The 25,061-nt window shown below is 35.3% G+C and overlaps 1 protein-coding gene and 1 long non-coding RNA gene across 2 annotated transcripts; one reads left to right on the top strand and one right to left on the bottom strand.

Annotated features, from left to right (window-relative positions):
- The first annotated feature begins 2,476 nt into the window (after positions 1 to 2,476).
- LOC132642219 (uncharacterized) lies at positions 2,477 to 3,068 on the top strand. The gene is made up of 2 exons (XM_060359477.1): positions 2,477 to 2,623; positions 2,721 to 3,068. The coding sequence occupies exons 1-2, from the start codon at positions 2,498 to 2,500 to the stop codon at positions 2,973 to 2,975; spliced, it is 381 nt and encodes a 126-aa protein (XP_060215460.1). The 5' UTR covers positions 2,477 to 2,497; the 3' UTR covers positions 2,976 to 3,068.
- A 16,523-nt stretch (positions 3,069 to 19,591) lies between these two features.
- On the bottom strand, positions 19,592 to 23,073 carry LOC132640234 (uncharacterized). Its single transcript, XR_009582182.1, has 3 exons — positions 22,435 to 23,073; positions 20,792 to 20,888; positions 19,592 to 19,890 (listed from the first exon to the last, which is right to left on the bottom strand). It is a non-coding gene; the product is annotated as an uncharacterized LOC132640234 (long non-coding RNA).
- Positions 23,074 to 25,061: the final 1,988 nt, after the last annotated feature.

A 25,061-nucleotide genomic window follows, 5' to 3' on the forward strand; every position in this document is an offset into this window, starting at 1 on the left:
AATGAATAATACGCAAAGTCTCATAATATAACGAAAAGTGCGGAAGCGAATTACAAATACTGAGTCTTGCCCATAAACCCCATAAAATGTCTAAGTCATGGAACTACTAGTCTGAATAGAAAAGTACGAGACGAAGCTCGGAATACTACTAAGTTAACTAAAGAAGAAGAGGCCGCCATGATCTAATGGTGGCTCACCTCCACTGAACTGGACTGAACAAAGCTGGAATGAATCAAGTATCGGCTACCTGGTCACCGTTAACCACACCTGCACACATACAACATCAACAAGTGTGAGTCTAAAAGACCCCGCAAGATCATCGACACTCTCAGCTTACCCCTGGGGCAAGTCTTTGAAATCCCTGATAATGCATAAAAGCAATTACACAGTACAAGTATATTAAATATATACAAACACTGAAGCTAAAGCTAAAATCATGAAGCACAACCAAGCAAAACATGAAATACTCTAAATCTGAATCTATGCTCACGGGACATAGTACGTATTTATCTATGTCTTACCCCGTTTTCCGGAGAGGGCATTATTTACCCCCATCTTACCCGGACGAGCAATACATGAAATACACTGACTCTGAATGTATGCTCATGGGACATAGTACGTATTTGTCTATGTCTTACCCCGTCTTCCGGAGAGGACATTATTTACCCCCATCTTACCCGGGTTACTTAAAATTCTAGCATCTATCTCTCACCGAACATCAATGGGACCTGTGGAAATACGCCCCTCTGAAGATATGATAAGTGGAACATACATCCATTCAATACCACTTCTAAACTTTACATTTACATAAATAGTATCTATTTAAGCGAAATTACGCTAAAGGACTCATACGGTCATTACTTTAGAAACTTGGAAATTATCCAATTTAGATCATGCTTGCCCACTCACACGAACTAAACAGTTTAAATGCATACATACAACACAAACCATATTCTTTTTATGAAAAGCAAGTAAACTAAGAGTTTAAGCCTCACTTGCCTTATAACCGGAACGCAACCTCTCCGAAAGTGCCAAATTTCCTTCAAACAAACTCCAATAGCCTCAATCTATTCAATACCATAAATAAATAGTCCAAATTAGCCTAGGAAAACTAATCCTATAATTTTGGGGTTTAGAACTAAATCTTAACATTCTATACCTTGATTCCATGATTCTTTTAAAAAGTGGAAATTGTATCTCAATACCATTAATAAACAATTTTGTAAATATATATACATGTTGTAGTCTCAAAATAAATATAGTGATTGTAAAGTGAAACTTCAGGCTTGAAAACTTTTGTTTTCCTTCACATTATTTTACATGCTGAAGAAAAAAAAAACATTCAAACATTCTTACTGGTCTTTGAAGTTTACCATAGTTTACATAAAATATATAGTTTCTTTATGAAAGGATAACACAGGTATTGCCAAAGACAATTGCATTGAAAATTTAATATTAAAGAATAGAAAGAAAGAAAGTAAGAAATAAAGAAACCAACAAAAAAAAGAAATTGCACTAAACAATGCACTGTGCACGTGATGTGCAGAAAAAACAAACTTTTCTTTGACCCTTTTGAAATCAATTTTGTAGTCAAATTTTACAATTCTTCATCCTTGCAATGTGGTCCCCTCTAGATATTAGGTATCACTAGTCCCTAATGAAATCTTGCCACCATTAGCATAATAGTACAACATCCAGCAACAAAATTCTTAAATACTAAAGTTGAAGTACTGTGTACCTGATTTCCTCGCAATTGTGGAAACTTCACGTTACGCTAGCAACTGTTAAATGCTCTGCTCGTTCTCCCTTTTTTTTTTTATCGTTTTTGTCCTCTCTAGGTTAGAGGCAAGTTAATACTTTCCTTCTATTTCCCTCTTCCCCTTAGGAAATATAACGTGGCCAGAACTAGAGTAATGGGCCTAACCCACTTATTCACTTAACTGCCTTTTCATAAAAAGTATCCTATAAATTATATATACAACTAAATATATCTACATACATATTATATGAATATAGTTCATAATTATCTACTTTGGTACAAGACCACTAAAATTAAATAAACTATGAATAAGGAAGTAATTCAAGACACTTGGAAAAATATCGGGTTGTTACAAAAAGTTATAGATAGCCCCCTAAACTTTACCACATTTTCCTCATGGCTACCTAAACTGGGAGTTGTACCTATTGACTACCTAAACTACCCTGAATTTATACCACATAAGCACCTTTTGCCTACATGGCAGCTCGTGTGTGCTGCACGCAAAATGGGCGCGTGAAGGGTTGTGTTGTTGCTGATATGGCACCCTTTTTTTTAATAACCCCAAAATCTCTCCTTTCTCCTCCATTTTCAGCCGTTTCTCTCTCCCCTTTCTCCTCCTTTCTCCCCCGTTTCCCTCTCTTGTTTCAGTTCATTTTTTTCGTCCTTGTTTCTCGATTTGAAGTTGTTGCTGGCTGTATTGTCTCTTATTTCTGTCTTGGTTCTCTCTTCTTCATAGCAATGTCACAAAATTCAGGGATTGTAGATGAAAATGTTATTTGTAATTGTGGTAATTCTTGTAATGTAAGAACTTCAAGAACAGTTAACAACCCAGGTCGTAGATTCTTTGGTTGCAAGATGCCAAAAGTAAGTGCCTATTTTAAAATTTTGATTTTTGGAAATTTCATTTTCGGCCATTTTTTTGGATTTTTTGTGTTCATAATTTTCTTTTACTTTTATGTAGGATAAGGGTGGATGTGGCTATTTTAAATGGATTGATCCATCTCCAGAGGTTGAGCTTTTGAAGGAGAAGCTTAAAGAGGTTGAAGAAGAGAGGGATACATTGAAATATAAAATGAAGGAACTTGGAGGCAAGTATGATTCATTGAAACAAAAATTGAAGGAAATTAAGGAAGAGAGGGACTGTGCAAAAGCCAAATTCAACAGGCTTGTCGTTGTTGTTCTATGTTTTTTACTTGCAAAAATTATCGTTGGGTAGTCTAATTGTTTCCTAGTTACTGTTTGTAATGTTCCTACAAAGATTTTCTTCTATGTTTGTAGTAATGTTTTGGTTATTAGATTTTGTAAATTACTTGGCTTGTGTTTGGCGTTGTAAAGTAGTCGCAAATATGACATGAATATAAATCAGCAAAGAAACATAGCAATTGTTCATTAAAATGCTAGCATCATACATAGAAAATAAAATAGAGACCTAGTCAACAACTATGACCTCTTCCTCTTCCGTCTTTTGAACATCGAATCCTATGCCCTCCCGGCACTTACACTCGCAGACCCAAATACAGAGTGTATCTCCCTTTGTCAATTGCTCGGATTCCAATCCTATGCCCTCCCGGCACTTACACTCGCAGACTCAAATACAGAGTGTATCTCCCTCTGTCAATTGCTCGAATTCCAGAAAGTCTTTCCACCCGAGACAGAAGCGCGCGTGTTTTTCAATTTTGTAGGTCATAGTGTAACGTTTTTCTCCATAAGCAACAACGACATGAGTTTTTGTGGTTGGTAGAACATCAAGAATATTAGTAGGAAGCACCTGCAAAAAAACATGAAAAATTACTAAACTATTGCAATAAAAATAGCAAATGAAACATGGATGCTAAATTAAACGTACGAAATCGTCACTTTCTACGTATGACCGTGTTAATTTCTTCTCGAAATATGCCAACATTTTTGAGGTTGAATGAACTTGTTTTAACAAGTGAATGGGATAATTTGAATGGGATGAAGAGAATGGGGATGAAGTTAGTGGGTTTTATAGATAGCTGAAATGGAAGATTAAGTGGATTAGATAAAGTTGGATGGGGTGAATTCAATGAAGTGAATTGAATTCACCCGATGTGGTGTTTGATTTATGGGCTAATCAGTTGTATTTGACTCCAATCGTCCCATTTATTTGGTTGTTCAGTATTTTGAGGAAATTTATTGTCTTCAAATGGCACAACTGCCACGGTTGCTGCCTATATTCCAATGGCACCTATTCCAATCCTATTGATCTGCCCCGTGCATGTTTGACTCATTGGCATAAATTGAAGAGTAGTATTGGCACAAATTTGATTAGCACTAATCGAAAAGTACCATTGCTAATGTCATTGGCACAATAGTAATGCATAATAATAAGTCTAGCTAGACAACACTGCTGCAGTTTACATATACTAAAGACATTGTTTTAGAGACTTAAATGTGACAAATTTCCTACATTAACTACTTGTTGGAGCTTCCTTCTGCTGAAAATATGGTTGCTTCTGATGCAACTTTTTGGTTTCTCTTGTTGGCTCTCAATCGGGATAGTTGTGATGTGGTCATTGCATCTTTTCCTTGCCATTTCAGTCCACGAGCTTTATAACTAATATCAATATTTGTTGGTGAAACACTCTTCAACTTTGTTGCACCATGTAGAACCCTCTCACTTGTTGTACCAGGCTTCAATTAAAATGTGAAACATTAGTAAATTGTGTTGAACAAATATAAAGGCAAATCATAAAGTGAACTTACATTAAAGACTTGTGCTCCAGTAATAGGATTAGAGTATACACCAAAACCAGTTGTAGGCCTACTTTTATTTCCAGTAGCTGCAGCAAAACCAGCAGTAGTATATACCCTTTTGTGGCCTGATAATGGTGGCAATTGACCTGAAGAAAAGTCTTCTCTTGCACTCACAAATGGTACCCCTCTTGCATTTGTGAATTTTTTTCTGCCCCTTCCCCTGCCAGCTCCAACTTGAGCCCTCTTTTGTGGAGCTACTGGCACAGCCCTTGTGTCACCACAAATTGAGCTTGATTGTGAACTAGCAGTTGGATGTGCAGAACTCTTCGTTCTAGACTATATTACCCAATTAAAAATATAAATGATCCAAAGTGTATAAATTGTATAATTTAAATGAAGATGTAAATAACTTTTACAAGATATACTTACTGCTGGTGTTAGAGCAACAGTTTGGGAATCTCTTGGCACAGAACTTGTGTCACTACAAACAGAGCTGGATTGAGTTGGTGGAGTTGGTTGAGATTGACCACCTTGCCTTTCAGTTGAGGGTATTGGTTGAGAAGGATCACCCATTCCATGCTACCAAACAGAAACAATGGGATGAAAATTAGAGACTTATATGTAACAAACTAAAGGTAAGAATATGACAAATTCAATTGTACTTACTCTTCTTCCACAGGCAGTCTTGTTATGGCCAACTTGTTTGCACAATGAACAAGTCATCTTCACACCCTTCTTTGACAGCTTTCCATATTTCTTTGGCTCATTTTTATCCTTCATTCTTTTCTTCTTTGGTCCCCAGGCATTTTTCTTGGCACTGGAGGCTCTATTGATGGGTTTGTAGTCTTAGGCCACATCCTCATATTGGTAATAGGTTGGATGAAGTGGCTATAAGCCTTAAGAAATGTTTCCTTCCTATACCAATGCTCTACATGTGCATCAGGATCTTGATTCAAGTAATAATAAGCACAAACAGCATGAGGGCAAGAAACACCCCTTAACATCCACAGCCTACAGTCACAATATTTCTTATCCAAGTGGACAACAAATGTGAACCCACCATCTCTAATTTCAAAACCATGAACCCCATTCCATTGAACATGACACCTATTAGACAACTCCTTGTTTTCTTCCAATATTCTTCTTGCCATAGGGGCAATATCATCAATCCAAGTTTCAGCAAATTTGATCATGTCTACATGCCTATTCATCATTTTATGCCTAATTTCCTCTAACATGGTGATAATAGATTTATGTCTAGCAGCTAAGATCCAAGAATTAAAAGTCTCACACATGTTATTTTCCACAACATCACACTTGGAATGAAACTTGAAATATGCCCTACAAAAAGTAAAAGGCTCATAATGCATAAAATCCTCCATTATCGTGGGCTTACCCAATTTGGACATTTTATCCATCTCCTCTTTAAACCAGTGTTTTAAAAGGCAGTTCTGGGACTCGCCCCGAGGCGGGGCACTAGCAAAATGCCCCAGGGCTCACGTGCGGGGCTTAATTCTTGCGAGGCTTACGCCCTAAGCGCCCGATTGTACGCCCTAAACACGCCTAACGCTCGGGGCTCGCCTAATAGTTCTTACACAATTATATGTTAAATTCCTTAATTAAAATCGTTGACCCTCATAATTCTTTAACAAATGATTGATACTTAATAATTTTTCATTTACCGAAATAAGAAGATTGGGTATAACTCAAATAACAAGTGGTAGTATTGCATATTTACTATATGAGAACATCGTGAGGGTGAATATCACTTAATATTTCTTTTAAGAATACATAACCGAATTGTGAATTTTCACTTGTCATTGGTCTTTTGTCCTATGTATCAAATTATCATATTTTATTATTTCTCTATTTGAAAGTAATTTTAGTTTTATTCATGAAGGAGTTACATTTCAATTATAATACTGATAAAGTTGTTTATAGGGAGATACAATGAATAGAATGATAGTAATATTGTTTTAACAAATTGTGATTTTTCATTGTTTGAAAGTTAAGATGTTAGAGTTGATTTGCATTTCATAATAACTTTTATTTCATTGTATTGTTTATACTTGTAAGGTTATATATATATATACACACTTTTCTTTCATTTTTTATGTAATTTTACCCATTTAAAAATATTTATTATAATTATATTATTTTATGAAATACAAAAAATTAAATACCCATGGGGCTTACGCCTCACCGAGGCATATGTAAAACGCCCCGCCTTACGCCCCTGCCTTTTTAAACACTGCTTTAAACTTGACTTCAAAGCTAGCCTTAGAGCATCTCCAAAACTGTTTCCTTCTTTCTTCTCCTCTCCACTCTTTGTGCCAATTACTCCAAACATGTCTAGCACATCTCCTTGTCTCAGCATTTGGCAGCAGCTCGAATAAGACAGGAATAAGTTGTCACGACCCAACTAGGGGCCGCGACGGGTACCCGGAGCAAATTACCGAGCACCGCTCACTCTACTACTTGTCTTGCCCGTTTACTACTCTTTTATCAATTTTTCATACCAATTGTAGGAAAATCATATTTAATCAAAACATAAATACTTTATATACATTTGCCTCTCGGCCATCCAAATAATATACATACATATGAAAACATCTTGTGAGACCATCTAACCCACACTGCGTATCTACGAGCCTCTACTAACATAATGAATACATAGGCGGAACAAGACTCCGTCATGCCAAAAAAATATGCATATATGAATGTACATCAAAAGAATAGCCATAAGCACCTCCGAACAATGGAGTGCTATCTATCAGCTGACAGCTACTGAGGACCTGGGCCAAGCTCTCCTCCCTGTCTACCTGTGGGCATGAACACAGCGTCCAAAGAAAGGACGTCAGTACGAATATTGTACCGAGTATGAGAGGCATACATAATGAAAGGAGACATCAATAATATGGGGATAACATCAACATGAGACATCTGGATCTGACTGATAATCATAAATGAAGTAATGCATGCTATCTTACTCATACTCATCATCATAACATGTATGCATCATATGCAAGCTGCCCGTCCATGTCGGAACGGTGTGATAATCAATAATATTAGCCCGCGTGCAGGCCTCCCGCGTCCGGGGTACCATCTCATGCCGCCCACTAGTGGCGTCTGCCCACGCCCGAAGGTCGTGGTGTATCCGTATCGCCGCCCGCCGAAGCGGTGTCTGCCCGGCCAACTAGGCACGGTGTAAAATGCTCATGACATACTTAATGTAAATACTCATAGTAATATGCTTATCATAAAATTCTTATCTTATCATAATGCGTGTATAAGGCTCATGATCAACTTTACTCTATCGGGGTGACGTACGGTCGTGATCCCCCAGTTACATTATGGAACCATTATGGACATTCTGCCTCACCTTAAGGACTAGTACATAAGGTGAGTGTAGGCAAGGAATAACATCATCATCATTCTAGTGTCATCATATCGTATAACTTATCTCATATAGACATTCATAGGTATAAACTTTTAACTTCTTAGAATGTAAGAACTCATGGAAGGAATAGGGATTCAAGCTAAAAGATTCATGCCATTAGAAAGAAGGACTAGCCTCACATACCTTGGTCGTTTATCTAAGATATCGCTCACTTGTTCTCCGTCGATATCATGTCGTTACCTTCATAAGAGAATTCGTATCAACATTAGTAAACTAACTATAAGAACGCATCGCTAATTCTAGGAGAAGTCGGACAACGCTTCCTTCGCTCATACTACTTTTCTCATGTTTTATATTAACTCCCAACATTCATAATATTACTTACAATACCGCAATCGACAATCGTCGTTTACGTACATTTGGCAAAATCCACCATTTCCCTCCAATTTTCCCTTATTTCTACTTCTAGCTCATCCTTGCATTTTCATGCATTTAATGCTTGTTTCATCATATAAACATCATTTATAACGTATTTGTACTCACAACACTTCAATATTCATAGTTCAATTCCACTATCATTCATTTATGTCACTATTCACTCAACAATGACCCATTTCTATGTTATTCTACATTGCAAGTGTCTAAGCTTTCCAATACTTCAAACAACATGGAATAATCATGAAACTTACCTTAGATGATGGTTGAACAATCCTTAAGTTGAAATACTTCAATTAGCCAAAACCCTAGTTCCACCTTCTTTGAAATTTCTTCACTTAGATGATCCTTTATTGTGTTCTTACACTTGATTCCATGAAATTAGTGTTGTTGGTCTTGATATCCCCTTTAATTCTCTTGAATTCTTGTGGAGGAAATATTTGGAGAGTTCTAGAAGTCTCTTGAGTTGTCTTGATGGAAAATGAAATGAAATGAGCTTAAGTCCCTTTTAAAAATCACAAAATATGATCTTTAATGAATTCTTGTCGGGATGAACAGTGGTGGTAAACCACCATATACGGACCGTATTTTAATTTACGGTTCGTCCTCCATGGCCATATTTAATCATTTCAAAAACAGAAAGTTTTGGCTGAGGAACATGGCAGTTTACGACCTGGTTTACGGACCGTAAACCAGTTTACGGGCCGTAAACCAGTTTACGGGCTGTAAACTGGGTCGTATTTAACCATATTCAACACTGGGCAGAACTTGAGATTTTTGGCAAGCTGAAGGACGATTGCACTATACGGTCCGTAAATCACTTTACGGGCCGTATAGTGCCATATACGACCACTGGACTGAAAATTTTTCGCGACTTTCTTATTTCCAAAAATTCTTAATTAACCATTCCCGACTTAACAACACATCATTCACTCAAGCCCTTCATAGTTCTACTCGTCCCACAAGTACGGAGAAATTTCCGAGGTGTAACATAAGTCCCTTCCAAAAGTCTGCAAAGTACCCAAAAAAAAATAGTTAAACATACTGAAATGTCCTCTACTAAACTAAATTTTAATTAAATGGAACAAAAATGGTACCTTTTGCATGTCTGACATTACAGTCAACCCTTCACCATTTCCCAAATTCATATCAGCAATCAAGTACTTTATGAACCAATTCCAGCTATGTTTAGTCTCTGTTTTCACCACTGCCCAGGCAATAGGATACATTTGGTTGTTCCCATTCTTGCCCACAGCTACCAATAGCTCACCCTTACAAGCTCCTTTCAGAAAACAACCATCGAATCATATTATTTTTCTGCACCCATCCAACCAGCCTTGCTTAAATGCCTGGAAGCACACATAGAAGTACACAAAAACGTTTTTCCCAGGTTCAGTCTCCTTATCAATTTTAACCCAGCAACTACTTCCTGGATTGGTTTGCTTGATCATGTCAGCATAGTCACATAATCTGGAAAATTCCAGATTTCAGTCACCCATATTTTCTATCATAACCCTCTGTTTTGCCCTGTGGCAAACAGTCCTACCAACATAAAGACCAAGCTTGTCTCTTACCAATTCCTGAATTTCCCATATCCTTATGTAAGGTTGAGAAACAATTCTGTCCTTGAACTTCCTTTCTATTAGCTTAGAAGTGCACATCTTGTTTTTGTTCAAAGGAATACACTTGTGAATGGGATGATAGGTAATCACCTTAAAATCACCTGTGTCCCTATCAAGCTTAGCTGCCAACACCCATTTACACTTGATATTTTTACACTTAGCCCTCACCCTATGGCTATCATTTGGTCTTACCTTCAACTGCCTCCTATATTCTACAGCATAGTCTGCTAAAGCCTTTCTAAATTGTGTTACACCATCAAAGACCATTCCAAGCTCAAAAACAGTCACCTCACAATCTTCATCATACTTAACTTTTTTGCTTTTCCTTCTAGAAGGTAAATCTACCTGCCTTACAGCATCTATATCAAGCTGTTCTTCACTGTTTTCACTCCAACAGTCAGAGCTATCAATATATTCCTCATCTCCACCCAATTTCCCAGCATATTTGTTAGACTTATTTTTTCCAATATCCTCAAACCCTCTATCTATACCACCAGCCTCTCTAACTGGAATTTCTTGAGTTGCAACAACCTTTTTTTTCTTTATTTGCTTCCTTCTTCTTTCTTGTCTAATAGCTCTCAACTCCTCATCTATATCTGACCCATCTTCTGGTGGTATTTCTCCTAAATCTGAATCACTACTCACACAATCAGATATATTAGATGCTTCAGCCCCATATACAAACTCAGGAGTAACCCCAACACCCTCCTGATCTAGGCTATCATAAGCAGACTAAACACCCTCATGATTTAGGTTATCAGCAGCAGCCCCAACACCCTCTTTATCTAAGTTATCAACGGCCCCAACCCCTTTTGATGACCTAGTTGGACTAGAAGAAACTTCTGGGCCTTTTAAAAGACCAACAGGCCCATCAGTTTCAGCCAAGGCAGTATCCAATGAATGAAGGACATATACATGAAAGGGGTACTCATTTTTTAGGTTTTTTATTAAGTCCAGTAGATGTCTGTCAGACTCAATAACATTGAATTCTCTAGTATTTGCATCTTGGTAAAAAAAACCACCAACTGATAAATAGTCTAATTCTCTAGTATAATAAAGCAATTCCATTAGGGAAAAGTAGTCTTTCTCGATATACCTGATGATTGGCACTAAAAAGGAATGGTAATTAGGGTCAGGATTTTCTACAAAGGTCCCACCGTAGTGAATGTGTGTAAATATGACCTCCTCCATGGTCAATTAGTAAGGTAAACCTGAAAAAAAAAATCACAAAATGATTTAATTTCAGCAAAATTACCAAAAGGGCACACTTTTAAGGCATATTTTACAGAAATGGAGCAGGGAATATTCTCAAACACATAACCCCAAATCTGGAAATTAAAAACCTAACTTTCTACAAATATAGTAACGGAAAGGGAACGGAAAGGGACGGAATATACTAACTTTCTAATCCCACTCACCACCAGGAAACGACTACTACACTACAAATATAGTAACGAAAAGGGACAGAATACTAAACAAACAAAAAAAAAAACTAAACTAATCTCAAAAAGTAAAACCCTAGCAACCTTAAACAACCATTATGAACACGATTAACAACTAATCTAGAGAGATACAAAGGTTTAAGATACTTACACGTAAGATATTATCCTCGAAACACCTTTAATCGACGGTGATACTCACCGTCGATGTGGTCGCGGTGAGAGAGAGACAGCTCGGGGAGAGAGAAAGAGCAAAAATGGGAATTAGGTTAACGGTAGCCCATTTACATTAGGAAACCGTTTTTTTTTTTTTTTAAAACCACGTGGATTTTATTTTCCACGTGGGAGGCGTTAAATGGAGCTAAAATACACGTCATCTGGGCGTATATACACGCGCCCAAGTGTAATTAAAAAAAGGCCAAAAGGTGCTTATGTGGTATAAATTCAGGGTAGTTTAGGTAGTCAATAGGTACAACTCCCGGTTTAGGTAGCCATGTGGAAAATGTGGTAAAGTTTAGGGGGCTATCTATGACTTTTGCCATTTTCTAATGATAGTATAACTCTAATGAAGGTAGAAACGTGAGCATTGAAGAAGAACGTGCAAGTGATAGAATAGTTGAACGGAAAGGTATGTAAGGCTAACCCTTCTTTCAAAAGGCATGGTTCCTTGGCCAAATATCTAATCTTCTATAAGCCTATGATGTCCTCCAAATGATTCTATCTTTAAAAGCTACTAAGCTCATGATTCTCGATATGTTACGATTGTACTAAATTCCTCCTATGATGAGTAATCCTCTAGGGATAGATGTAATGAACGACGATAGTAATGATGCTAAAGACGCTTATGGGCTTTTATGTATATGTGCCTATGTATGAGTATTATGAAACCCCGAGCTTATATGGCCGGGTAGAATATATATATATATATATTGCGTGCGCACCACTGCAGTTGGGTACGGACAACCCTGAGCCTTGGTAGGGCCAGATATGTGAAACACCGAACTTTTATGGTCGGGTATGCTATGTAAATGATATGTATATGAATATGAATATGTATATGAATACGAAAATGGATACGAAATGTAAATGAGTACGGATATAAATACGGATACGGATACAGATGTATGTACACAATCACACATTAGAAATGGAAAGTCCCTATGAAAAGCAAGTAAGTGTTTGTGACGATGATACTACTATCTCCCATCCTATGCTATTTCTTATGTTGTCTATTGTGCTTTCATAATGATGTTGACCATGCTTTACATACTCAGTACATTCTTCGTACTGACGTCCTTTTGTTTGTGGACGCTGCGTTATGCCCGCAGGTGGTCAGGGAGACAGGCTTGATCCATAGCTTTATTACTCAGGGACTACATAGCGGAGCTCCATTTCATTCGGAGCTACAGCTTTTGGTATTTATTTTTTTGTGTACATATTTATGGGCATAGCGGGGTCCTGTCCCGCCTATATGATATGACATACTCTCATTCGAGGCTCGTAGACATGTGTATATGGTTAGATGTGTTTGTCCTTGTCGGCCTATATTTTGGATATCATTTTGTTAGCCTCGTCGGCTTATGTACATCTATATGGGCGTTGTTATTGACGATGATATATATGTATTGTTGCCAAATGAGATTAGTATGAATAATGGATGGAAAGTATGATTTAGCTATGTGGCCCACCTAGATGTAAATGTGAAAGTACGATAAGAGGTGCCCGGGTGGGTTAGCACCGGGTGCCCGTCGCGGCCCTCCGGTTGGGTCGTGACACATATTCACATTTCACTACCACCCTATTTCTTCTTCATTCCCATCCTCCAAATTCATATTTTTTAATCTCATCCCCACCCCCACTGCTGCCTTTCCCCCGCCCCTTCTCCTCCTCCTCCTCTATCTTCACGCCCCCTGCCCCTTTCCTCCATTTTTCTCATCACATTGTTTAATCCGGCAATTAATTGTTACTTTCCAATTTCATTATTTAAAAAAAAAATCCACAATCCAATTGAGTTTGCAGAGATTTAGTAGTAACCTAGGTTTCATGGCTACAAAATTCCCAGTTTTAATGGCTCCAAAATTTGAACCTTTTCTTGTAGTATTTTGATAACTTTTTCAAGAAAGGAAGAGAAATGGGTGAAATTTATGGCGGTGGTGGTGGTGGCTATGGTGTTTTCCGGTGAGATGTGGTGGTGAAATGATTTGTGGCGGATGGAGCTCCATCAATGGCGGAAAAATGAAGAAGAAGTGGGGGTGGAAGTGAGATTACAAAAATGAAAGAAGAATGGGGGTGGGATTACAAAAATATTAACTTTGCAATTAAAAAAAAAGAAAAAGAAAAAATGAATTAATTTTAATCAAAATGCGCCTATTTTTTAATTATTTTTACATTTTATACCACATCAGCTCAGAGGGTGTTATTAGTTCCACTTTTTTCATATATTAGGTGTGTAATAGGTTACTAATAAAGTTTAAGTGTGATATCGACTTTTGGGTATAGTTGAGGGGTAAACTATGTCGTTTGCCAAACATATATAGAGTAATTGTTTGGTGAGAATAAGGCTGGCCAGTGGGCCGGGACAGCCCGATCCCGCCCCGCCCCGGCCCATCCCGAATCCCGACCCGGCCCACCCCGTTTCGTTGGGGAAATAAGGGATGGGGATTGGAGCTTGGCGGGCTCGAACTCGAGATGGGCCTAGAGCTTGTCCCGTGTGACCCGATCCCGCTAGGCCCGCTCCAGTCTGGACCCGCCCCGACCCCGGCCCATCCCGCCCCGGCCCTTTACATTTTTAAAGGGTAAAATTAATTATGGGGTGAGGGAGGTTCGAACACATGACCTTAAAGCCCTCACCTGCGCTTTAACCAGCTGGGCTACAATGCCTTATGTTAAGCAAACTACATACAACAATAAAGTAGTTAACACAATTTTTTTTTTTAAAAAAAAATCTATTTCAAAATAGCCATTGCACAAACGGCCATTTGCAATTATAGCCGTTGGCAACGGCTATAATCCGTCACTTTGGCCCCCCAAACACTCCCCAAAATCCCCCTACCCCTTAATATTTAATTTTAACCCCTAAGTTAGTATATTTAATACATTTTAACCCAATTTCCAACTATAAACATATACATTTTATTCATTATATTCGAGAAGCATATGACCCTGCTTTTAATGGTTTTCCTAGATCAACTGTTAGAAGAGATGTTTTAAAATTTGCGCATGAATATCAACAATATTTACGTTATGCATTGTATCATTTAGAGGGTAAAGTGGCTATCACCTCTAACATAGGTCGTAGTACTAATGGTAACGATTATTTAACTGTTACATGTCATTTGATTTATCATAATTGGTTCATGCAAAAATGTGTTATAGCATATAGATATATTGATGAAAGGAACACTGGAAATTTTATTTCAAGAAATATTCATAAAGTTAGTGAATACTATGCAATTAATGATAAAATTATGACTATTTCATTAGATAATGCTTCTAGTAATTCTAAAGCTATAGACGCTTTAAAAACTCGATGGACTCCATCTTTTTCATGATAGATGTGCATGTCATATTTATAACTTAGTTGTAAAAGATGGCTTAAAACTTTTTAGCTCTATTCTTGATAAAGTACAATTTGCTATCAACTTTGTTTTTAAAGGTAATAAAATACAAAGACGTAAAGAGTTTAAAAAAACATGTGTGGATTGTGAATTACCTTTTAGAGCGGAGCGTAGAAGGTGCGGTCAACTAGAGATCAATGAAGAAGATGACTACAATTACAACGCAATCTTATCCGAGGGAGCAGGAAGTGACGTTGAAGACTTTAACCAACAAATCTCAATTCTGACTGAAGATCCTCAAGAGATTGTCAGAAAATTAGAAAACGTGTGGTTGCATATGTAACTTTTTTTAATGCCAATTCTACTTTGTGATTTGCAACTTTTGAACTACAAAACAAAGTTGCAATTTTGAAATTGTATTAGAAAAAAAAAATCATATTTCTGATAAATAATAGAAAAGGCTATTAGCCTTTGGGATGTTTTTTCACTGTCTTGTTCAATTATTTAAGTGTTTAGACATTCAAAAAAAAAAAATTAAACGTCCAAGAAAAAGTTGAAAAAAATCCCCCCAAATCCCCCTTCCCGTCCCCCCAAATCCCGTCCCCCTAATCCCGATCCCGACCCACTCCACCATCCCCCCAAATCCCCGTCCCCTTAATCCCGTCCCGTCCCGTCCCATCCCGTCCCACTGGCCAGCCCTAGGTGAGAATTATGAGGGCTATAAATGTGCTAAGGACCTCTTGCGTTTTACGGTTTCATACCCCAATCCATGTTTCCACATAAATTGATAACTAATCACGGAGGAAGTGGTGGAAAACAATTACAAGTATAATTAGATATAATTAATATTGAAACAAAAACGGTTTTAGACTATTGAAAAAAGATTCAATGTATGACTAACCTGTTGCTTCTACGTGGGTAAAATGAGAGTTAATTTAGCTTTATTGCAAAGTTTACGTGGGCTGACTCTGGCAACACAATATTTACTTGATCATTTACTTTATATAATTAGTAGATTTTGTTAAGATAAAATGACAAAAAAAAAATAAAAAAAAATATAGGAATGATGGCCACAAAGAGCTATCACATCACTTTGTCTATGCCTAATTTTATATTATATATAGATAGATTACTTTTATTGATTTCTTAATGGACATGATTTTTGTAAAGATAAGAGAAGGCGACTTATAAGAAATAATAACTTCAAACATGAAAGGTATTAAGGTGTAAGCCAAAAAATGTCGATCTTTAAAATCTTCAAAATCTCACTCACTACTAATAAAAATAAGGCACAATATTAACAAAATTGTTGGAATAAGTCAGAACTCAAAAATCAAGTCAAATAGGTGTAAATTGAGATCCAAAAATCTTAAAATATAAAAATATGAGCATACTTTGAATATAAAAGCCATGGATTCTCTCTTGCTCCATTTTTATCCTTTTCATTGTTCACTTTTCGGGACTTAAACCCATAAATTCTCACGAACTAGCGGCCATTGGAGATCTAGGGCTTCGATTGATATGCTTTTATCAAGTGAAAAGAGAAGCCAATTGTTGAAGAAGGGTATGGAAAAGTGGGAAAGGGTATGCATGCGGCTATGAAGGGATTTAGGTTTGAGTTTTCTATTCGGCCAATTGGCCTTTAATTTGCGTTGCTGCTACTACTATAAAGTAACGGCAGTATATAACATAGAAAATTACCTAATGCAAAGTAATAATAATTGATATTTGATTTACTTTAAATACATGAAAAAATTCAACTTTTTATTTGGAATAAATATTATTCCAAAATATGTATTCTTTTAAAATTATTTTTTAGTCCGATATTCAAATTTAATTAAATATTTTACAAGTTTATGTAAATTGTATTTGAAATTTAAAACAACTATTTCATATAAATTACGATATACTAGTTAGTTTTCTTAAACGCTCATAGATTAATCATATTAAATTATTTACTTTTTTAAAAGTAAATCATAATAATATCAAAAAAGTGTTATAACTTTGTTAGATTCAGTATATAATTTTATTTATGAAATTAATAAGATAATACATGACCATCACAATGTAATTGGTAAACGACTCTAGTTGTTATTAATTAGATATAATTTTATTATCTTTGTAAAATTAATTGGAACTTTCATCTAATACTTATTTAATAAGAATTATATTATAATTAGTTTTCCTATGGACTTAGATATCAACCATATTAAATTATTAATTTATGTTTTCTTCACATATTATTATATGTATATTTTTTTATCTTTCTTTAATTACTTCTTTATATACAAATTCTATAATAAAACTAACGTATATAACAAAGAAAATTACCTAGTGGAAATAATGATAAATATTATAGACTTTACTCTAAGTAAATAGAAAAAGTCGATTATACGCATGACATAAATATTATTCTAAATTTTGAATTCCTTTATAGCTTTTTTCATCCTCTATGAAGTTGTTGATTTTGTTATATATTTTCCTATTTTAATTTTATTAAATTCTTAATTTATAGTGTTTTGTTAAATTTCTGATAATTTTTAAGATAGCATTAGATCAATCATGAATAACTTTTATACTAATTTAAAATGAATATAATTACCAATCTACGTAGATAAATACATGCACATAGTTGTTTAAGTCTGTTTTATAGTCAGATATTCAGATTTAATTTATGATAATTAATAAGATCGATGATCATCATAGTGTAACTGGTAACAGATTATTGTTACGAATTAGATATAATTTATTTTTTTCCAAAGTGGAGCTTACAACTAATACTTAATTAATAAGACTTATAATATTGTTAGTTTTACTATTACTTAGATATCAACCGTATTATTCAAACATATGAATTCCTTTATAGCTTTTTTCATCCTCTGTATTGTTGATTTTGTTATATACTCCCTTATTTTAATTTTATTGAATTCTTATTTTATGTTGTTTAGTTAAATTGATGAAAATTATTAAAACAACATTAGATCATAGCATGGATAACTTTTATACTAATTTAAAATCAATATAATTATCGATTAATGTAGACAAATACATCCACATAGTTGTTTAAGTTAGTGGCGCAATCATAAATTTATCATTGTTTTGTGGCTTTGTAGCTATGAACGGTTATTATCGATAAAATTATTATTATATTTATCAAAATTTGATATACCAAAACTACCGCAAAGTTCTTCAATATATGAGCACTTATAAAAAATTAAATTAGATATGCGAAATTGCTATAAATACTTAACATAACATCTCTGCAACTATTAAAGTCTTCAATATGAATACTTTTTTTTCACAATAAGTGATTAATATAAGAAATTACTCTAAGCTCTTATATGAAAATAATAAAATAAAATAAAAGTAATATTTTTAGACCAATTCTTATCATGATTTTCGTAACCGATGCAAAAATATTTATCGTTTGTAGCTACAAAATTTTGGTTAAAATACTAGTATTTCAATGATAGCCTCATGTGTATATAAAACCTATGGTTAACTATGAAAGTTTATTGTCGCTAACACTCTAAATTTATGGTTATTCATTTTGTCATGACTAATAATTGTAATTATTAAGCAAACCTATTTTCACTTTTATCTCAAATATAACTTGAAGAAAAAATATTCATTTAGCCACTAGATTTTGTTTGAATATTTTAGTGTGGCTAAAAGATTATTACTGCTATAATAAACTTTAACTCATGGTAAAAAAATAATGATTAGCTACGAAAATTTTAGCACAACAATGACCCTGTGGCTATTTAATTTCTTCATGACAAACTATTGTAGCTATTAGCAGACTATTGCCACAGATGTTAGTACTCGAAGCAAACAATATTTATTTAGCTACAATATTTTGTTTAAAATAACTTTCTGTGGCTAAAAAGTTACTGTTGCTATAACAAATTTCAATTTGTGGCAAAAACTAATGATTAGCTACGAAATTTTATTATACCAAAAACTTTGTAGCTATATCATTTAACTATTGCCACACTTGTTTATAATTTGAAGCAAAAATATTTATTTAGCTACGACATTTAGTTTCAAATAATTTATTGTGGCTAAAAGGTTACTATTGCTACGCTAGCTTCTATCGTGTGGCAAAAACTTATGATGAGCTACAAAACTTTATTGTAGCAATTTAGGTAATTATTGCCACGATTGTTAGCAATTATAACAAAAAAGAGGAATTAGCTTTGTCAATTTAATTTTCGTGGCTAAGAAATTTTACGAATTTGTAGATAGCCATGAAATTTAAATTTTTTGTAGCTATTACTAGCTATTAGCCACAATTTTTGAATTCATAGCTAAAAATTCATAGCTATACATGCATTATGTTGTAGTGTGCAGAAATTTGATTGCATTGCGCAGTTCATACACTAACCTTTTCTTAAAATATAAATTTAATCAATATGGATGATAAAAAATTCTTATAGAACTAACTAAAAAATGAAAACTCACAATTCTCTCAATTAGAAAGAAGAGTTAACTGAGTTAATCCTGTCACGCTCCGAACCATGGCCTGGGCGTAACAAGACACTCGGTGCCTGACTGCATGTGACCGAGCGAACCACATGGCTTGCTGAATCATCATGAGGCATAACATGAGCGGAATATAACGTGAATGCATGATGAGCCTTTACAAAACGTAGTAAGTAATAATACTTAATAAAAATACCTATTTAAACATGAGTGCAGAAATAACATGAATGAGCCAAAATGGCTATACGACTCCGAATGTTTGACATAACATAATTGACTTGTCTAGTCTATGAAACCTTTAACATAAGTCTGAACATGGAAAACATACTCGTTGGGACAAGGCCCCCAGCATACCTTAGGTGCATAACTAATCATAAAACAAAAGTTGACTAAACCCCGAATGAGATGGGGCTCACCAATAAGCTGATACGAATGCTGTCCTACTGAGCAGATGTGTCGTCCTGTATATCAGTACCTGCATCGTGAAATGCAGGCCCCCGGGCAATAGAAAGGGGACGTCAGTACTTTGAATGTACTGGTATGTAAAGCAACTGAATGAAATAACATGGGACATGAAATAACATGATAAGAACTGGAACTGAAAACCTGGACATGAACATGAGTACATACATATATATAACATGGTAAAAATATCATAAGTAAGGAGAGCAATAACTTATAACCGATCCATGGTCTGGTGCTTGCGTCCCGCCAGCAGAACACTCAGTCCTTGCCAGGAAACATGAGATTTAATAAAATATGAAAGGATCCAGTCATTATGAGAGATCGTCCGGGACATGGGTGGAGCGATCCTCATCCTACGGTGGCTACGTAGTTTCAGGCTATCTGAAGCCCTCCTCGGTAATTAAAGCAACTCTAAAAAACATGAACATAATATAGTTGGCTAAGAAGCCCATGATTTTCGTGAATTAACTTGTACTTGTCTTGTAATCATGATTTCACGAAATAACTTGTAAAATAAGTGGCACTTGCTGCCCATGGTTTTCATGAATATAACTTGCTTGTACATGGATATCATGAATTATAGCTTGCTTGCATGAACTTGTAAAACATGTATTATTTTCTTGAAAATAGCATAATATATCATAAACTAGCATGCATGAACCCATGGAATGAGATATATGGGTTTTTCATAGATTACGAACAGATTCTTAATAATCATAATGAGAATCAAGAACACAATGATAGAATAATATCAATTCAACCATAATATAGTCATAGACATGGACCTAGGGTTATCATGAGCATAGTATAGAATAGAAACCCTAGTTTTCGTAAAGAAATCATAATTTATGGATTAGGAGGCGTGGGGAAGAACAATGATGTTCCCACACGTAGATAGTAACTCTACATACCTTAGTCGCTCCAAAACTTGAATTAAAGACTTGAGCTTTGAAGAAGATTTCCAAAATCTTGAATTCTTGAACCTTGAGATGAGTTTTCTTGAAAACCCTAGTTTTAGAATGATAATTTCTTGTTTAGATTACAAGGATGGGTATTAGAATTGAGTTGGAATAATTAGAGTAGGCTTACCTTGGTGTTCTTGATGATGGAAGAGGGTAGAAAGTCGTTCTAGGGCTTGAAGGAATGAAAAATAATGATTTGAACTGATATGGACGAATATATACTGTTCTGGAAAAATTAATTTTTCGGCCCAGTTAAATACTGGCCGTATTTCAAAATACGGGCCGTATTTTGAAATACAGATAACACTGCCTCTCTTCAGTAAAATGGCCATAACTCTTTGCACAGATGTCCGTTTGACCCCCATAATATACCGTTGGAAAGGTATTTCAAATCTCTACAACTTTCATAAAGGAAGTTTTCCCAAATTCCAAATACGTTTTGAAATACGGGCCGTATTTTGAAATACGGTCCGTATTTAACCATTTGACATCCAAATGCCAAATTCCAGAATGCTCAGAAATCCTTGGTTTTAGTTTACGACTTGAAATACGGACCGTAAACTGAAATACGGTCACTGTTCATGGGCGTAAACTCCCATCCTACAACGGAACAGGGAAATTTCAATTCCCACATTCTTCATCTGATTTTCTAAGTCTTGGATCATGGTCAAAGCTTACGTTAAAGGTACGGGGTATTACAAATCCTCTCATCTTCTATTCTTGTAGAACATTTTCGTGAATAAAATTTTGTTTTAGCATCTTTCCTTTATGGTTTCCTTGGAATATCTCACCTTAAATTAACTCTTATTTTAGAGGAATAAATATCTTGCTTGAATTTTTTATCAACGTCAATACAAATTTTAGTGAAATTTATAAAACTGAACACCTAAATGTTAGAAAATCTTAATGTATGCTTAGCTAAATTTCCTTTTAGTAGGAAACTAATTGTAAGGCCCTTTAACAGAGGTTCTATTCAAATCTCACTACATACATGCGCGCGCGCGCACATGCACTCTTGAAAAATAAAACTTACAAAAGCTTTCATATTCTTAAAAAGCAATAGAAAAATAGATAATAATAAATTGATTTCTACAAGTCATTTGCAATTTAATTTGAAAACCCATGTTTGTTACCTTGCCGGGAAAAAAAAGTTGGAGCAATATTTCGAGAGGCTTTTAGACATAATATAAATTTAAAAGAAGAAAAACAAAAATACAAAAAGATATAAAGATAAACAAATTCTATCGGAAACCACAAAACTGATATTGTGTATCAAAGTATTTATTCAAGTAAACGATTCAAATTAAAGTCTTTGAAATCAAAAGAAAAAATAAATATAAGAAGAACAATTGAGAGGTAATATGTTGTTTGCTACACACTTTTAAAAACCTTTAAGTAGCATCTGAAGATTTATCAAAACTAACCAACAAAAATGTGCAAAAGCAATGAAAACTAAAAGAAATTAAAGCAAATAAATACAACCCATCAAATCATACAAAATTTTAAGGGAAAAGGGCCTGATTTACCCCTCTACTTTGAAAAATAGTTTATATTTACCCCTCGTTATACTGTCAGCCCACTTAAGCCCCTACCGTTACAATAGTTGCAATATTCGCTCCTATTTTTAACGCTTGTCCACCGTGGCCAATGGCTTGGGCCAAGCTTGTCCACCGTGTCCCATTAAAATGCCACATAAGATGCCACATCACCAATTCCTAAAATTAAAAGACCAAACAATACCTTCTTCTTCACCATCAAAAGCTATGATTTTTCTGAGTTTTCAAGAAGAGAAACATATACATCAACTCATGGTTTTTGTGAAGTATAACAACAAGAAGAAAATGGGTGGCAGAAAATGAATGAATGAGTATAAAATAAAGATGCTGAAGTTGGCTTTTGAATTATACCCTTCCAATTCCAAATTTAGAAAACCAATTAATAAGGAGGCACATGGGCCAACAGTAATATACCAGCGGATTATTCTTGTGCAACTTAACACAGAGAATTCTAGTAATACCACTTAAATCTCTTGTTTAGCATAGTTCCCCAGATTAATAGTTCCATTGATTCAATTATCAATTAACACACGTGACACTCCACCATTAAAGTTGAACCATTGAAGTAGCATGCCTATATCTTTGTAACTAAGATCACAGAGTGTATGCTTATATCTTTATAACCAACTATTTCATCTTACAACACCTGATGAACTCAAACAATGGGTTATTTATGAGAACAAATTTTTATTTTTGATGGTGAAGAAGAAGACATCGTTTGGTCTTTTAATTTTAGGAATTGCTGACGTGGCCTTTTATATAGCATTTCAATGGGACACAGTGGACAAGCCTGACCCAAGCCATTGGCCATGATGGACAGGCATTAAAAACAGGGGCAAATATTGTAATTATTGTAACGGTAGGGGGCTTAAGTGGGCTGATAGTATCACGGGGATAAATATGAACTATTTCCGAAAATAGAGGGGGTAAATCAGGCCCTTTTCCCAAATTTTAAATAACGAGTGCTGAAAGGTAAAGAGAAGAAGACTGAAAAAGATGCATTGCCGGTTGTACTTTTTGTATTCTCTTTTTTTTTTTTTTTTTTTTTTTTTTTTAAGTTAGATGCACTATCAAAGAGCATAGCCATTGTTCCACCCCCTTTTCTAATTGTTTAGTCCATCTATTAAGCATTCTTCCTTGCCGTGCATTTCTCTCTTGCCATTACCTGTGCCAGTAAGCTTATTTTTGAGATTTTTCTCTACTTCATTTACATGCTTTTAGGAATTTTTAGTAACAAAAAAGACAACGTTAACTGCAGGACACCCCCTTAAAGATGCTGGCGTGTGTCCTCTAATTGGTTGTCTCCACCTTTCGGTGACTCTCAGCTGCCTCCTAAATTTTTTGAGCTCATGGGCAGATACATATCTTTTGAGTTTTGTTATGAATTCACGTTATGTGTGTGTAAATTTATAGGGAAACATATAGGCAAAAGACATAGATTGACCCCTAATCTATACCCCAAAAGTCGATATCACATTTAAACTTTACTAGTGACCCATTACACACCTAAACATTTTAAAAGTGAATTTATTTACCCCTGCAAACTGATGACAGTTACACAATTGGAAGTGTAACCCACTCTCTTGCCACATCAGCGCCACACTAGCACCACGTCAGCGCCACCTTGGAAATTTCCTAAATTTTAATTTTATATTTATTTCCTTTTCTTTATTCATTTGATTTTTTTATTAATTATATTTACAGTAATTGATCCCTAATTAACCATTAAAATCCTCCAATAATTATATCTTTTTCATCACCACCACCTCATCTCACTGGAACCACCAATGTGCTACCACCATCGCCATCAATTTCATCACCACCAATCCGCCATCAGTTTCACCACAACCAATCCTCCAATAATTATGGACAAATGAATTTGAACAGAGGGAGTATTTAGTAATTTTACTACTGCTGCTATTACATCAGCAGTAGTAGTACCAGCCCGCTTTCACCACCACCAATTCGAGTTAGCAAGATTGGCATCCACCAACTCATATTCACATTTCACTACCACCCCATTTCTTCTTCATTCCCATCCTCCAAATTCATATTTTTTTAATCTCATCCCCACCCCCACTACTGCCTTTCCCCTGCCCCTTCTCCTCCTCCTCCTCTATCTTCACGCCTCCTGCCCTTTTCCTCCATTTTTCTCATCACATTGTTTAATCGGGCAATTAATTTTTACTTTCTAATTTAATTGTTAAAAAAAATATCACAATCCAACGGAGTTTGCAGAGATTTAGTAGTAACCTAGGTTTCATGGCTAAAAAATTCCCAGTTTTAATGGCTCTAAAATCTGAATCTTTTCTTGTAGTATTTTGAAAACTTTTTCAAGAAAGGAAGAGAAATGGGTGAAATTGATGGATTGATGGCGGTGGTGGTGGTGGCTATGGTGTTTTCCTGTGAGATGTGGTGGTGAAATGATTTGTGGCGGATGGAGCTCCATCAATGGCGGAAAAATGAAGAAGAAGTGGGGGTGGAAGTGAGATTACAAAAATGAAAGAAGAATGGGGGTGGGATTACAAAAATATTAATTTTGCAATTAAAAAAAAGAAAAAATGAATTAATTTTAATCAAAATGCGCCTATTTTTTAATTATTTTTACATTTTATGCCATATCAGCTCAGAAGGTGTTATTAGTTCCACTTTTTCATATATTA

This window comes from Lycium barbarum, chromosome 5, assembly GCF_019175385.1.
Source record: "Lycium barbarum isolate Lr01 chromosome 5, ASM1917538v2, whole genome shotgun sequence".
NCBI lineage: Eukaryota > Viridiplantae > Streptophyta > Magnoliopsida > Solanales > Solanaceae > Lycium > Lycium barbarum.